The sequence below is a fragment of the Poeciliopsis prolifica genome, unplaced genomic scaffold (assembly GCF_027474105.1).
Source record: "Poeciliopsis prolifica strain line A6 unplaced genomic scaffold, Auburn_PproV2 SCAFFOLD141, whole genome shotgun sequence".
Classification (NCBI taxonomy): domain Eukaryota; kingdom Metazoa; phylum Chordata; class Actinopteri; order Cyprinodontiformes; family Poeciliidae; genus Poeciliopsis; species Poeciliopsis prolifica.
The window spans coordinates 517,213-535,053 of NW_026562516.1; the positions used below are offsets into that span (position 1 = coordinate 517,213).

At 38.0% G+C, this 17,841-nt stretch overlaps 1 protein-coding gene across 1 annotated transcript in view; it reads left to right on the top strand.

Annotated features, from left to right (window-relative positions):
* Positions 1 to 17,841, top strand: part of cadm3 (cell adhesion molecule 3) — an 80,420-nt gene that overhangs the window by 47,071 nt on the left and 15,508 nt on the right. Inside the window, exon 3 of the mRNA XM_055025289.1 lies at positions 8,411 to 8,560. Coding sequence (XP_054881264.1) covers positions 8,411 to 8,560 — 150 coding nt within the window. The remainder of the gene's footprint in view (positions 1 to 8,410; positions 8,561 to 17,841) is intronic.

The window sequence follows — 17,841 nt, forward strand, 5'->3', positions numbered from 1 at the left end:
TGGGAGATATCTGGTTTAAATTAGCATAATTTGCCAAAGAAGGCAGAAAAAAAAGGGGGACAAAAGGTGGGGAACAAGGCTCCTAGTGTAGGATCTAGAGGTGGGCAGAAGGGCAGAGACATGCACATTTACCCAGGGGGATGGGTGGTAATCGAGGGGGGGACAGCTGGGCATAGATGGATGGTGTGGGGGAGGTTGCTCTGTGTCTGGATGTGTGTGTTTGTGTGAAGATGTTCTCCATTTCTCTAAAAGTGTGCTCTAAGTACCTTCTTATAAATGGGTATTTTTTTTCTTTTAAGCGCTTTGTTTGTTTGTATGACACAAACATGTACATGTTATCATTTGTATCTTTTATAAGGATCAGTGTGTGCTTACAGTAATGGGGAGGAGAGGAAGGGCGGGGCCAGGAGTGTGTGTGTGTGTGTGTGTGTGTGGGCGTGTGTGTGTGGTGGGGGCTTCCTCACAGAAAATGTGAGAAGATGCTTCTGTATGTGCGTAATGGACTGTGTCATACCACAGCGTATCAAACCGTACACCGTTGGCTGAGTTTCATCAAATGTGTACAGCTTCTGCGGCACCGTGACACATGACTGTGTCTGCCGCGCACAATTCCCTGCAGCTATGCTAAGAAGCACACGCATACACACGCACACACACAAGCCCACATGCAGATAAAACATAATCTCATAAATCACACAGGTGCACATACTTTGCCCCACGAACATGCGCACAAATAGATAAATTCCTCCCGGCAAAACAAATACAACTGTGCTCAAACACACATGCATGCAAGCTAATCCACACTGATAATACGCTTCTGGAGGCTCACACACAGCTACACACACACAAAGAGTCACTCAAACTAAGATAATTACCTCCCGGCAAAGCAACAGCCACACTCGTTCTACAGCAAAAGCTAAAAAAAATAAAAATAAGCAACATAAAAATCTCTGAATGTAGGTCTATAGGGGCTTGCATACACACAGAGAGAGACGTGTGTTACAATAAATAAAGTTCATTAACCTGAGTTAATTAGCAACAGCAGTGAAAAGCCACCCCGGGAGGACAAAAAGAAGGAGGGAAAGAAGGAACAAGGGGATGGGTAGAAGTAAACGAGCTGGTTTGGAGCGAGGATGAGGATCGACAGAAGACGAAGAGGTGAGGGAGGAAAAGAGGTAGCTGAGGAGGAGATCAGGGCAGATGGAGGCGAGGAGGGGGGGAAGATGGAGGGAGACAGATGGAAGAAGAAGAGAGAAGGGGGCGAATATGTTAATTGCCAAGGTGGTTGGAAATATTTAATGTCTGTTCTTTTTATGGCATAGAAGACAGAGTAGTTTTTAATTAAGCAAATAGTTCTGATCTGTTTGGGAATTTAACTTGCATCTTGACGCAGGTTCAAATCCAAATCTGTAAGCATTGCTTATCAGGATTATATTTTATTTACACGATGCATTTCAGCTGAGACATAAGCATAAATATAAGAACTGACTCATTCCAGGAGAGGTTTCTTTATTCCGCCTGTACTTTGGCACAGCTCTCCTGATATGGAGTGCCAAGTAAGATTAGAGAGCTCCTAATTCAGGCACAACAGAAAAGACTCTGCTAACCTTATTGCTGTGTGTCAAGACTGCTGTTAAATCACCGAGCTCCAAAGACTTCATGTGGGCCCACAAGTCAGCCTTCCTATAGATTACTCCAGCTGTACCACTGCAGTAAAGAATTGCTTTAAAAGCACATTTCCTGTGCAACACTGTCCTAAAGAAATGTCAATGGAATAAATCAGATGTATTTCATAGATTTTTTACTGTTTGGTTACTATATATCACAGTAAAAAACAGGCTTTTATAGTTTAAGAATGTAACATAAATTATAATTTTTTTATTCCAACAATCTGCTAATATATCTTTGCTGTAGTTTATTTAGAAACACCTGCAGTTGAGTAGTGACCAGACCAGGGTGTACTCCATTCATAACAGAGTCTTGAGGCACTTCATTTAAAAATAAAAAAAAAACTCAGTTCAGTCCAATCATTGAAACAAATTGAAGTTGATTACATAATTTTGTTGTCAGCAAATTTCCTTCTAGTTCTGAACTTAAATTGCTTCCCCTTTTGGCTGCCTGGAGTTTCAGGCAGTTCAACTTCCCATCGTTACAATTTTCCCATAATTACAACTTTTTATGATTAGGTGAAGAAAGACAAATGTAAGGTTCATATAAGACAAAACTAGAGGCTGACTCAGGGAAAAAGTTCCTGACAGACTGGCCCAACTACAACTGAAATTTTAATGAGAAGTAAATGCTGCATATACATTCACACATAGTCACAGTGCTAATGTGGAGATTTTTATACTCGGATGGCCAATATAATTTTTTTTGCAACAATGCATATGTATACATACTTAGCCTGAAAGGTAAATAATAGCATAAAGTGGAACTATAAATCTAACTAAAAACTCAAATCTTTGTGGCCTTTGTGGTGGGTCATCATCAACCATTGGTATTGTTAACAAGTAAAAAGCTTTGCAAAAACATCCATAACAACAAAATGTTTTAAGTTAGAAAAGTGTGAAACAATGTTCCAGAACTAGAGGAAGAACAAGTGAAATATTTTTTACATTTGTCACTGCAATTAATTTTTAACTCTCAACTTTCAGCTCTGCACTTATATTTCACAGATGAAGTGGACTAACATAATGTTGCCTATCGGGGTGGAAATTTCTTGTGTCGCTTATCAATAATTGTGATAAATTTCTTATCTCAAGAATTCTGATTTATTGTTACTATACTAAATCGAAATTAATGTTTAAATGCCCCCATTATTGTTAGTTTTAATATTTTCTTTGCTGCTTTTTATTGAGAGTATCAGTAACTTTCCAAATGTGATTCAATGCAGTTACTGTGTTTAGTTAGTGATACAAATCACAATTTTTTCAAGAACAGTATTGATGTTTGTGGGGCAAAGCTTACTGTACCACTCAGTCACAGTCGTACTGAAAGTTACCTACAAAAGTAATATATAGTTCTTATTTTAACTTTTACTTATTATCACAGGAGTAACAAAAAATATGTGATAAAAATGAACGTCCATTTCTCACACCCCGAGTTGCTGTAGCATCAGTGATTGACCTGCAATTTTGAGATGATTCCAGAGCCGGCCTAAGGCAAAGCAAACTGAGCTTAGTGATGGTGGTAGGAGTCTGTCCTCTACTTGGTGGGTTGCTGGTTCGAGCCCCTGTTGTTGTGTCCTTGGGCAGGACGCTTCACCCACCCTGCCTGCTGGAGTGAGTCAAAAGGGCCGATGGTGCTGGTATGTGGCAGCTTCACTTCTGTCAGACTGCCCCAGGGCTCCTGCAGGTCATTCATTTTATTTATACAGTTGTACAATCCACAACAAATGTCATCTCAAGATCCGACTGCAATCCTGTAGCTTGAGACCTTCATCGTAAATATGGGAATGACTAATTTCATAAGAAAGTCTAATGCCTTTTTGTCTCATAAGGAGTCAGACCTTCAGAGTAAATGATTTAATGTTTACCAAGACCATTAATCTAGACTACTAGCCAGAGCTGCAAAAACATAGATCTTTGTGAAAGAATCTGCTTTGGTCTGATAAGACCATGTTCGAACTTCAAGCATTAACTACAAAAAGTAAATCTAACACAAAAAAAACAGCACTGAACATTTAAACAGTGGTGACATAATGCATTTAAACTTTTCTCCTGTTGAAATTGAGATATTTGGTCAGGTGGATGGAATTATGGACAAATGCCAGTTTATTTAGCCAAAAAAGCTGCAGTGTAATCTGGAACACTGGAAAAAAGGAGGGAGTTTATATTTTATAGCTCCTGAGTCCAGGCTTACATATGAATTAGCAAACGATTGAGATCATTAAAGGAAATTAAAGCTTTAGGTTAACCTGGACTGCAAAATCATGCAATATTTGTAAAAATTTTGCTGACTAATTTGGTTGTAGTCTAGCCTAATTTCCCTAATCCTCTGTTTTAAAAAATATTGATAGTATGATGTGCCTCAATATACAGTTCAGCTGTAATCTGTGTGAAGATTTCTAAAGGAAATCAAACAGAGTAAAAGTGTATTTTCTTCCTCTTGTCTTTCCTGGGTTAAAGAAGCCTGGACTGAGCTATTTTAGGTAAAACATACTCACACTGTTTGAATCTTCTTATCTAAACTCTTAGGAAAAAAAAACAGAAGCAAATAATCCTTTTTTCAAAGTAAAAAGCTGGTCTTTATGTTTTTCTGTCTCTTGACGCTGGAGAGCCCTCAAGCTCCTCAATTTCCCTCTGTTGTCTCACTTCTCTCCCCTCCCTTCTTTTTCACAGTCCCGGTTTCCCACCTCGTTTTGCCACCCCAGCCGCCTCTGCATACCCTTATCCATCCATCCTTCCCTCTCTGCCGGCGCTCCCTCCCTGCCTCCTCTCGTTTGATATCCCAGTCAGCCTTCTACCTCTGTGTTCTCTCACCTTGTTGCCGGCTATAGGAAGGGTGTAAATTGTGTTGCTTTAAATACCCGTGTCTTCCTCCGGCTTACAGCTTTGGTTGGAGATGAAGAAGTGGGATGTGAGGAAAGAATAAAAGGAGCTGGTGTTGAACTCGGCGTCTGCAAAGGATGGAGAGGTTGCGCCTTTTTATTTTTGCAGCTTGAGTGTTTAGCCAGACTTTACCATTTAAACTGTAGCTGAACTTCCTTCCACTCCTTTAATTCCTGCTGTTTTGGGATCCTCAAATACCAGAACAGCTGTATTTATATTCAGGGCTTACCGGGGTCAGATTCTAGTGTCGAGCAACTCTTTCTGCAAACTATTTTGGTACATATGGGCTGGGTGCAACACTTTGCACTTATACTTCTTAAACTTTTTAACTTAAAAATCAGTGCATAACTCAATTGTTAAATCCACCCATCTCATCTCATAGGTAATGGCTCAAGTCCATTTAAAATATTGTTCAGAGTTTGATAATTATCCTAATGTGTTTCATTCTACCCACATCATGCTGCAGCTTTAATTAAGCCAGAATTTATCTTTGATTAATTCTGACTGTTAGAGCTAACAAAGTTACCATCCTCATATGGTGACTAACTTCCAAATGATTTGTATGCATTAACAGACCTTCAGATTTAATATGCAGAGGGCCGTTTCATCATCATTAAATTGTTTCAGGTTATGAGTCCTTTGAGGAAGATTAACCTTATTTATTAGCGTACATTAATTGAAATAAAATCAGTCTGACAGGCTGCAAGTCTGATCTTAGGGTGATGACTGTAGCTGAAGTTGGTAAAAGTTGAATACTTTGCTTAATATGCTGCTGTTAAAGTATGAGATGCAGTCTTTGCTTTCAGATTTTTCCTTCTTCAACTTTAACCCACCTTCAGATCAAATAGACTTTAAAAATGCATTTTGAACTTTAAAATTGTTTGAACCTACAAAATATGTTTTTTTCTTCTCTGTATTTTCACAAACATTTACTGAAAAAAATTGCATAAACTGTGATAACTTCACATCCAAATTGGGAGAATATGTTGACAGGAGAACTCTTCGTCATGCAAACACACAAATCGGGCTTTTTACAGCAGAGTGACAAAAAGTAATGCATTGTTTAAAAAAATACCTTGAACCGTTTGGTTGAGGATGCGCACTGGTCAAATAATACCAAATATAGCGTTTTGGGTTCCATGGAAACAAATACTGCATGTCCTGAATATACCCTCCCCTTGATGAGCCATGGTGATGGCACCATCATGCTGTGGTGATATTCTTTTATTCAGCAGGTGCAGCTGGTCAGATTGTTGGACAGATTGATGGATGAAGAAATCTGTTGGCTGCAAAAGATTTGGAATGGCCCAGTCAAAGTCTAGACCTGAATTCAATTGAAGATCAGTGGCAATAATTGAAAACTGCTTCCTGTGAATAGCTAGAATCTGTCAACACTGGAGGCCTCATTTAAACATGTTTCTAACTATATTTTAATAGTTCAAATACCAAGTATACCTTAAAATGCATTAATACCCACATTTTCTTTCAGATATTTCATTTATGATCCTCAACGAAATCTATGACTAGGCAAATTCTTGAATACTAAACTGGGATTGGGTGAGGGTCCATTATAATGTTCGTAGATCCTTCCAGTCTTTATTGAAGATTTTGTCTTTAATAAAAAGAAGAATGAAACTGGGAGACAGTTTCATCTCAGTCTAAAAGATGTGAACCTGCAATTGCAGCAAAGGTGTTTCTTTTTTTTCCTAAATGTCACCTCAAATGTTAGCGAATACCAATCCATACCACAACGTTTGATTTCTGTTTGTAGAAAAAAGGTCAAATGATGTATAATTGTCACTAGAATTCATTGAAGTTGTGATTGCAATATGAAAAAAATGGAAAAGTTCAAGGAATAGTTTTACAAGGCACTGTTGTAATATTAGAACACAAGTAAAAAACCACTACAACAAAAAATATGCAAATTTGATTTAATGATTTAAAGCTGAATGTCCTTTTATAATCATTAGCGCCATTTGGAGAACATTCCTCTCTAATGTGTCTTCTTGTTAAAGTGTCCCTAATGGCTGTTTTGGTTGAGACAAATGTCACACAAAGGTTATTCTGAGAAACAGTCAGCAGCTACCAAAGGCGCAACATAAGTTTGGACAATTTGTCGGAGCTCATTGTGGTTGGCTTGATGACTGATGCTTTGGGACAGCCAATTTGCTCAAAGTGTTCATGCCAAGTTGAGAAGCTCATGCGATCAGCCACAAGAATTAGACCAGGATGCTATTAAAGGAGACACTAATCCACAGGGCACTTGACCGCAAATTCAGGCCTCAGCCATCACGCTGCTCAATAAACTTACCACAAGGTCACAGCTGCATTAAAACGGTGGCGACGTTCTGACATGTGGGGCTCCTGTGTCTAAGCCTTCTGAATCCTGCTGGCAAGCAGCAGCGATACCTCACGAGCCGCTATCGCTGTCAGTCCTCACCGCCAGAGCGATGCTAAAGTTTTTTTTTACCCTTCTAATAATTGATGTGTTCTGATGCCGAACTCATCTTCCATCTTTAAAAGATGGCCAACGTTCCTGCAGGCATTTCCCTGCTCATGTTCTGCAAATGTGTGTTTTTGATGCTACATGTATTTGGGTTTTCTCACCTCCTCTTCTGCATCCTCACTTCATGAGCCCCTCCCCATCCTCTTTCATGTCTTGATGGGAGTTCTGCCCAAGCACATTTAAGCAGATGTTCTTCCTCTGAAAAAGAAAAAAATTCAATTCCACCAGCCGTGCACGGATGTGATAACACCCCACGCTCCATATAAACCTGTCTCCCGCTTGACAATTTGGTTCCAATTAAACTATTTATACACGCTGTATTTAAGGGGTGAGAAGACCGCTCAAGGCGTATCCTCTTATGAGATGCTCCCTCTTATGACTGGGTCTTTTTTCTTCACTTATGCTGTTATTTTTTTTTGTTTTGCCCGAGCACCGTTGCAATTTGAAGTGCCGTAACATGTGCGAGTACGGACGGCTGCACTCAAGGCCTCAATATCTCAACGTGGGAAAAGGTGCATCAGTGGCTATGTTCGTCATTACTCACTCCAAATGGGAGCCTGCATATTTTACTAACATCTTTTGCTCTGATTCACAAAATCATTTGCCACCCTCGCTAAACGCAGTGTAGAATTAGCCTGTACCATCAACCGTTATCAAGGGAGCACTGTTAAATACCATAATTTAAGCCTATTTGAATACTGTTACACACCCCAATGGTTCACTCATCAGTAGTTTTCCCGTTTCAGCTCCAGCCCTCAGAATCCCTTCATTATTAGGGGGTCATTTGTATTCTCAATCTTGTTTCCTCCGACCTGCTAATTTCCATAGCGTTTGAGCCCGTTTTGCAGGGGCTGATGCTTATGCATGTCTTTAGAAAACTTGACGCAGATATCAATGAAAAGGGATAAAAACACATCAGCGGTATGAGTTGGCTGTGTCGTTTGTTTCACATCTGGAGAGGTAATGTCCACCTCAGTCTTTCCATCTTTGAAAGTCCCTCAGGTCGTGCAGGTTCTGGGCATCGCCGACTCATTGCTCCTACATTGGCCTCACAGACATACAACCAGATAACCATTTGTCAGCTTTTTTTGTCCCTCTGACAAGATGTCAGTGTGCGCGCACATTGTGTCTGTGCTCTCGGAAAGACAGATAGAGATATATAGATAATCTGACAACCAGAGAAAGACATGGGCGGTGGGAGACGGAGAGAAAGAAAAGGAGGGAGGCAAGTAACGCGGTTTGAGGGTTTATCTGATTTGGGGCCGCTGCGTGATACTGGTTTTGATTGTGTTTACGTAGAAGTTCACTGTTGCATCTCTCCAACTGTCTTTTGTGACATTTCTTTTTTACCTAGATGAAGACCCGCTGCAGCCCATGACCTCTGATGAGACGGTGTCCGTCGGCGGCATGGTGACGTTGACCTGCCGAGTGGCAGAGACTGACAACTCCTCACTGCAGTGGTCTAACACCGCGCAACAGACTCTGTACTTCGGAGAGAAGAGAGGTGAGAGTTACTTTGTTCAGCTAAAGAAAGTTTAAAGAGAAACATGTTGAATGCTGTGACAACAGGCAATCACTGCTCACTGTAGTTTAGCAGCCAACCTTTGCTTTGACTTTGATTTATCCAACATGACTAAGAAAACCAGGTTTTCTCAATCTAACACAATGAGGTCAAGCTGTTCATTATTACATCACTACAACAGATTTGTGCCGCCTTTTGTGTTTCACACAAATGGCTACCTTTGTTTTAGGAGCAGCAATCGCACACTGCAACATGCCAGATGGATTGTTACTACACAGGACCAGCTGGGAAGATGATGCTCAGAAGTTTTTTGAGCATGCTTAGCAATTTCAAAGTGAAATTGACTGTTTATTGGAGAAATGTGTCCTTCACTTCTTACCGTGGGGAAACGGCAGTCAGTCAATCTTGGATCCAGTTGGATACTCTCTATATAGAAGTCATATTTTATTAAAGGTCTAGATGAGCCTGGTAGAATATTTGGATTTAAAGACCTTACTTCCTAAATTTCTAAGAATAGGTTGCTCTAATCAAAGTAATTCCCCTGATTTTATACAAGTATTCATTTGTCTGTCCAAGAATTCATGCATCTTAGACAGATGGGCCATAGTTTTACAGTACAGATTTGCATTTAATTTTAAAAGCAACCAAAGAACAATGGAATGTGAGTGTGAAAAATCTTCCTATTATCTATTACACTTCATATCTGCTGATAAGTGTCACTATTGAAAGCTGATTGGCGAGAAACTACTGTATTTCAGCTCCAAAACATAAAATTAATTGGACCTGCTACATTAGAAGCTGTGATGTTGCTAAAATATGATTAGAGAAACAAAAATTTGTACTTAGAAAGAGGAAATTTTTTTCACTTAAAGATGCCTCTAAATCATGGTCTGAAATGAAAATGTAAAGCTTCCTTTTGTGAACATTGGATGTGTTTGAGCTTGTTTTTAAAGTTGTGACTGCTGTAAGATCTTCGTAAGATGCATGAAGTCGCGATGTACAAATGGACTCTGCTAATCTAAAGCATTGCAAAGTAAAAGAAAAACATCACACTCTTGTGCTACTTCTGAACAAATCTAATTTTCAGCCAACTTGCAATTAAGACGCTTGTTTCTGCACTGATGTTGAACAGGGCGCCAACAATCACTTTGAACATAAAGGGGTCAGAAGCTTTGTTGATGCAAAAAAAACAAGAAAAAAAAAAACAACTTTCCAAACAAAGACCTTGGGCAGCCAAAAAAGCAAACAGGACGGTTCTGTATTATTGCTGGAGAGTCAAAAGCGCTCGATAAAGGCAACAAAAGAAAGCACAAGACACAAGAAAACAAGGAGTCTGATGAATTAAAGTGCATCAATGTGTCCAATTATAAGAGCCGCGCCTAAAGATTAAATGTCTCAGCTCTATGATAAAACACCGTGTGCAAGCTGGGTGCTTAAAAAGGCGGTGATCTGTGTGGGCTCCTTTATTTGACACGGGAGCAGTATTTATAGCAAAACAAACAAAAAGACTGAAAAAATGTAAATAAAAGTCTTGTATAGTTCTGCTTCACACCACACACTCAGCAAGTTTGAATGAAAAGAGGAGAGAGCTTCACAGATGGATGGAAGATGTGTTTGGATTGTTGGTGAATTAGAAATAGAGAACATGGTGGAGATAGGAAGACTTTCTCTTGCACTAATTTAGCACTTCACAATAGAAGCCAAACAATCACAGGGACAAACTTGAGAATAGTTGGGATGGATCTGACTGCAGACTGAGGAAGTTTTTTCCACAGAGTGCCAACACTGTTGCAACAGACGATTTGGAAAACAGAGAAAATGTGAGAAAGTGTGTGTGTGTGCGTGCATGTGTGTGTTCGGGTGTAGGGGGAAGTTGAAGGACCAGCAAGTTGTTACTCCTGCAAAACGAAAGAAGAACTCTTCTCGCTCTGATGCAAAACTTCAAGTTGGTTTCCTGCTTTGAGGTGAATTGAGAGGATTGGAGGAGAAGGTGGATGTCAGGGAAATGAATATAAGGAGAAGGAAGAAAGAGGGAGTAAAAGTAGAAGGTGTCCCTTCCAGGCAGCCTCGTGCTGCTGCAGCACATCGACTTACAGCACTTTCTGTACTGTAGCTGGTAACAAAGTGCAAGCATTTTTAAAATAATACTTAATGTACCTTTTTACATTGATGCTCTGATAAGAAACTTCAAAATAGCTAATCCATGTCTGTGTTTTCTTGAGGTATAAATATGACCTGAGAAGAGCTAATAAGAGGTCCATTTATCTTATTAGCTGCTGTACTAAATGAAATAAAAAAATAACACAAATATGTGCTCTTAAAAACAACAAGAAAACATCCATTTCTGAAAATTTACTGTAATTTACAGTTGTAGAGGAGCAATTACTACATTTAAATGTAAAAAAAACAAACAAAAAACAAAAAGGAATGTAACAAAAATACCAGGAGGAGAAACTTTTAATTTGAACTGAAGCATTTTTCCCCAGTTAGCAATTATCCAGTTTAAAATAAAATCAATCAGAACAGTGTGACTGATGTTAGCTGCAAACAAAACCAGTTAGCATTTGCTACAGCTTCCTTTGCCATCAATGCTTCATTTTTATATTTTATCTGTACTTCATTTAACCTTGTTCAAAATCTAAAACACTTAGATTATCCAAAATTATCCAGATCTGGATGATTTTGCATTGAATTTGTTGACATATACGGTTAAAGAAACCTTTACTCCATATGTTTTAAAATAATAATAATAATAATAATAATAATTATTATTATTATATATATTTTTTATATGTCACAGTCTTGGAATACAGTTAAAGAAAAAGGCAAGCAAGATTATTTTTGGTTCTTATAGGAACATGGCTTATTGCCAAACAACACTTTTAATTAGACTTCAACATGTTAATATTGACTCTTTGACCAAATTAGTCATTCAGTGGTGAAATAACTAAAGAAAAACATATCTATGATATGTACTAATATTGTTTTCTATTCTGCTACTTGAATTTTAGAAGGACTTCTTCACATTTCCTTGGATTTTCTTGCATTTTTTGTTTCATTTTGCTTTGACTTATACAATTTTTATATTTTTAGACAAAAACTTACCTCATTTGGTTTGTTTGATTTTCGGTGCAGCCGAAGTGGTGAAGGGTTTTTTTTTAGTTGTTGAAACCTGGGCAAAATTCTGACATTTATATGCAATATAAACTGATTTATATTGTACATTTAACAGAAATAACTGAAAGTTAACAAGTTACTCAGTAGAGCTAGTTTCATCTTTTTTCAAGTTTTTCCATTGTATAATTTCTTGTACTTTTACGTACTTTTTGAATAATGCATCCGGCAAACTAGGAAATGACTGAAACAAAATGGTAGAAATATTTAACGAGTAAAAATATTAAATTTAATTCATCCCTGATGAATAAGGTACAATAAGGTAAAAAAAAAAAAAACGAGAGAAAGAAAAAAACAGGCCGAAAAAGCAAAAAAAGTTTCCTGCAGTAAAACCTTTTCGCCAGGGCCGTTCTGCTCGTTCTGAGTTTCAACCTTCACCATCTTCTCCACTTGTCCAATGACTCGTGCTTGGTGACACGCGTCATTGGACTCGTGCCGAAGACTCGTGCCATATATATATATATTTTTTTAAAGATGTGAAAAGTCTAAGAGAATCCGACACATGAAAGAGGCTTAAATAAAAAAGATTTTCAGCTCCAAAAACCCAAGTCATGATGGAGTAACAAGTGGAACTGAACATTCCTCTTTGCTCCACTTTCGGAAATGATAAATTGAGATGAAGCAGCGAGTCATCGCCGCTGGCCCGAGCTGTGGAGTCCAGACACCTTGTCTCATAGCTGAGACAGCAGGACACAGAGGAGGCAAAAGTATAAAAGATACACCAGAGTCGGAATGAAAAGGAAAGATAATAAAGGACTTGATTGAAGAGGGGCTGAAGAAGAGAAGGAGATGGGAAATGGGAAAAATCAGAACTCCTTGCTGTCTCGTTCCAGCACAGCCCAGCATGCGCCAGGCTTTGGAGCGGAGGGAAAGTAATAAGTGGCCGAACAGTGTGTGGAGAGATAGCAGAACAAAATGACGAGGGGAACTTCTTCATAGTGACGCTCCAGTAAAGGAACTAAGAAACGGTTAATCATGGACTGAAGGAAGAATGATCATTTTATCATAACCAGTAGCTGGATTAATAAAAATTTAAATAATTTTCATGTGAATATTAACCAGGCTAAATCATTAAACTGAGCTTAACAAGAGAACAAGGAAAAAAAAAAGAGGGAGCATCTAAAAACCGGGAAGATATTAAACAGAAGAAGGGAAAGAAAAAGACCTTGGATTTATTGATAATAAAAATGCACTATTCCCTCAAATGATGTGAAATATGATGGAATATCTTGATCGTGATATATGAAATGTTGATCTTGCTGGCATAATCACAGGGCTGCATCGATTCAATCTAGTTTTCGGCTGCGGGGCAAAGCCCCCGACTTTTATCAGCCAAACAAAGCCTTTGATATCAGTTCAATTTGACCCTGCTCTGCACCAGACGAGGGGTGGCTCAGACAGACAGAGAGAGAGAGAGAGAGAGAGAGAGAGAGAGGAGGGAACAGTATGTGGCCACATTTAAGGGATCTTTTCTAAAAAAGCTACATGTGAGTGATTAGAAAGACAAAAAATAGTTAAAAGAACAAAGCAGAGGAAAGCAGTCTGGTTCCAGTGGAGCAGAGCTAATGAGAGTTCTGCAACTATAATGGAGATAAAGATGAAGCAAAACAGGAAATTAATTGTTAAGGGACATAAAGCCCAGCTGAGTTTATTAAAGCAGATGCAATGACCAAAAAAAAAAAAGCTTCTTTTCTTTTTTCTTTTAGTAGATACTGTCTTGTGTTAATGCGAGCATGAAGGTTTTATGTGAGGAAAGTGTCGCTCCTTGGCAGAAATGAATGATATGATAACTGTCGCCGATGCAGGATGGCTTAATACACTCTAAAGCCTTAATTCTGGATAATTTATTTTAAGACCCTTTTAAGGACCTGCGGATACCCTGGAGGAAACAAGTGTAAGTGGATAGATGGGTAGATGAGATGAGAAAAACAGACCTGCTAATAGAGGAGATTAGACAGCTGGGAAAGCATGGAAACAGATGGGTTCCTGCATTAATACTGCAGGACCAAAAACACAAGAGACATTGAGACAAAGAGATGGACATGAGGCGAGAGAAAGCAGGTGGAGAAACCAGAGCTAAAAGAGAAAGTCTGTTGCAGGAAAGTCGAAAGAACAAAACCTTACCGATTGCTTGTTCTTGCTTTTTTAAAATGTTTTATTACATTTCAATGCTTGATCATCTAACTCGTTTCATTATCAGATAAATATAATACACAATTCTGTTTTACAATAATGATTTCTAGGGCTGTTGGACGTTATGCTGCTAACGGTTAGCTTTCAACAAGTCAGGCGGAAGTGAAAGCGCTGCGCAACACAAATAATAACCCGGCCGGAACAGGGTGCGCTAAATAATAAAATATGACAAAATGAAGCTTCGAGGCAGATACATTTTCCTCAAGGAATTTTAATAGTCGAGGAAACACTCAAGGAATCGTTTCAGCCCTAATGATTTCAATTATTGCAGAAGAAAAAAATCTATCCAAATAACCCTATCTGTATGAGATAAAGCAATTACCTCCTTTGATTAACCAGATTTTTAGAAAGCTGAGTTCAGTTCCCCACCTCGATAATGTCACTGTCAGACCCATAAAGTTAAGAAATCACGTAAATTTATCCTCTGTACAGCATAACATAGGCTGAAAGATCTAAAAGGAATCTGCACATCGTTAAAATAAAATAAATTAAGATAAGATGAGATACTTCATTGTCCCCTAAGGGAAATTTGTTAAGAGCAGAAGTGAAGCGACTGCAAGATAAAAGTGTAAGCTTAAGTTCATAGGAATACTATTTGGACAGATTACAATAATATTTATACAACAATTAAAGAATCAACAACTTAAAATATCTACACCAGAAAATCACAAACACCTATCAGATTTGAAAAGATCACAGTGTCATTTTTAAGCCTGTTGGAGTCTCATCAGACCACAATGAGCGATTATCTGTGAAAGAAACAAAACATTTAAGTTATTATTATGCAGCAACAACTAACGCACTGAACCCATCACTTCTGAGTTAAGATCAGAGTTCATGATTCAAAAATAGATTCAGCATCCATGGAAGAGTCCCAAAGTAAAAAAAAACATATCTGACCAAAAATAAAACTAAAGTCTGTGTCACGTTTATCTAAAAATACTTTGATGCCTTTGGGGAAAATAGTCGACGCACCGATCAGTCAAATGTAGAATGTTTTGGAAGGTTTGTTAATTATCTGGTGTAAAAGTAAAACAGCATTTCAGGAAGAAATAGATGTCAGAGACCTGAACATATTCTTGTGATGGATGAAGCCATAATTTCTACTCTTTACCAGACAAATCTTGAAGAAGAGTGTCATCTTGTGAGAGAGCAGTGATCCAAAGCACAAAAACAAGTCCACCATAGTGAATGACTCAAAAAAAAAAAAAACAATCTGCAGGATTTGAAATCACCTAGTCAAAGTCTGAACCTAAATCTCAATGAGATGCTGTAGCATGGCCGTAAACAGACTATTTGTATTCAAAGACTCTCCAATGTAGCTGAATTAACACTGGTCAGGGTGTCATAATTCTTCCAAATAAGAAAAAGAAAAAACCTGATTTCCAAATTATTGGCAGTTATTCCTGCTGATGGATGATTTCTTTTCAAACACAGCCACCTATCATCTTTCCCATGATGAAATGAAATAATTTGAAAACTGTTTTTACTCAGGTTATGTTTTCCAGAATTATGACATTTATTTCATTGTCAAAAAAAAAAAAAAAAAACCTTGAAGGAATCTGTCAGAGGAAACGTTTTTTCACAGTGCTGTGCATCTTGAACATCTGTCAAAGATTCCTCTTTCTAGTGCAAATTTTAAAAATAGCTTGTAAGGCTCTATGTCCTCCTACTAAATATAATGTCTCTCGTCTGTCCATCTGCTGGCACTCGAGCTTCCTGGAAAATTATCTGAAATTTGCAGAATCAAACAAAAATATCTTAACTGAAGCTGAAGAACTTTATTTTTAATGTTGCACCATGCTTTATTCCTCATTTTAAATTCTGTCTTCTTGTGTTGTTTCCCTATAAAAAAATACGCATGTGAACTTAAAAGAGGTTCCCATTTTTTCAAAAGGCAACACATGTAGCCTGCTCTCATCTAACAAAAGATGGTTATTTCCTATGATATCTCTTTACTTACTGTTTGTCTGAACCGAAACTTCAGAGCTCAATGACTAAGGTAGAAGGAAACGTGTTCCTATGACAAAACCACTGAAAGATTTAATTTCAACCCCTTTTAATGGACTATCTGTAACTATAACAAATGGGACCACATATTTACTTGTTAGCCAACGATTAACTTTCAGCCAGACAAATAAGAATTAATGGGGATATTAGTTTTGTTTCACTGAAGTAAAACGGCTTTAGAGAAACACTTTTTCAGATGCAGGTTAAAAATCAAGGCTTACGGGGAGTTTCTATGCCTAGATGTTACAAATGAGAAACAGTCTGAAGATAAGAAAAGACAAAAATAACTTCTGAGGAACAGAAAATTCATCAAGTAAACAGGAATTTAAAAGAAAGTCGCTCAACATGTTAAAACCTGACAAACAATCAAATGATGCCAAAATTACCTCAGATCCTCGAATATCAGTCACAGTTGAACTTTGTTCAATTTATTTTTTTTTTTGATCAGCCTAATTGTTCTGCTCAGAAACTAGGCTAACTGCAGTTAGCAAGGTGAGCTAATGCATGTGTTTCTGAGCATTTTTGTACAACGTACATTACTGTCTGGAACTGATATGAAAGGACATAAAAACAAATCGGCCGCTGATTGCTACAGCTGTCGCTTCTGTTTACACGCAGAGTCGCCACGCTCCATTTTAATGTCAGACCTTCAGAAACACATCTGTTGCTTCAAAATTTGAATGCAAAAAGTGCAACAAATACATTTGTTCAATTGTAAATATTAGTAAATTCACTGGGTGCAAAGCTGATTTAGAGCTGGTCATTCAACGTCTGTCTTAAACACAGTTAGGCTGGATTTTATGTCATTCCAATATCTAATTTCTCACATGAAATACAGCATAAAATCTATCAGAAAGCAAAGCTGGCAGCTAAGGGTTTTTTGCAGAGTTAGCAAGGGCTCTGCAAAGAGAAGCTTTCTACAATTCAGCAGGAAGGAATGTTAAATGTCCTTTTATCACTGGAAAGGAAAAAAAAGGAAGTCTTCAAAGGCAACGAACATGATAAAATCTGTCCCACTCTGAGATAGTAAGACAAAACATAACCTCTAATCTTACTCTAACTTTCCTGTATTCTCTAATTTATGTTAGAAATTATTCCATCTTCACTAATGTTTCTCTATAGTAGTGAATAAAGGAACAAAAACTTCTCTCTTTAATATTTTTTTCTATAAATCAAATCTTTTCATAAAGTTTGAAGAGACAAATGTGAACTGAAATCCCTCCAAATCTAGACTGCAGACAATAAACTGAATCCTTTAAAGCATTTTGACATTTTTTTTAAACAAATTACCCCATGAGAAGAAATTGAGTACTTGCTCTTAGACAATCTATGATTTTATTTATTTGTCATATGGTTTCCCTCGTTTCCATAAAAGCATATCAGCAGACATCAGACAGGCTATCATATGCTTTGGAGCAATTTACCAAGGTAATGGCTCTCTGGTGATTCACAAACCAGACGGGGAAAGTCTCTTTCCTGCCTGGAGGGAGGATGAAGTGGGCAGGTTTCAGCCGTATTGATGACTGTGAATGTGGCTTATTCATTTTATCTCAGCTAATCCTAACCGTTTTTACAGTTTTTCACAGGTAAGCCATGTTAAAGAGCAGCAAATCGTCTGCTAAACCGCAAGAAAACAGACAAACGTATGACAGAGGAAGATGCTTCTTTTAAAATGTGGAGCATGAGCTGTTTTTTTTTTTTTTGACAGTTCTGAAAAAAACTATTGATCCACATCACATCAGTCAAAGTTTTCCCGACGTCTCGGAGAAAGCTCTCTGCAGAGTGCATTAACAACAATCGTAACCGGACTGAAAGCCTGCCGCCGAGACTTTTCAAATCTACTAGCACTTGAAAGATGGCTTTTCAACTCTTTCTGTTTGAATTTT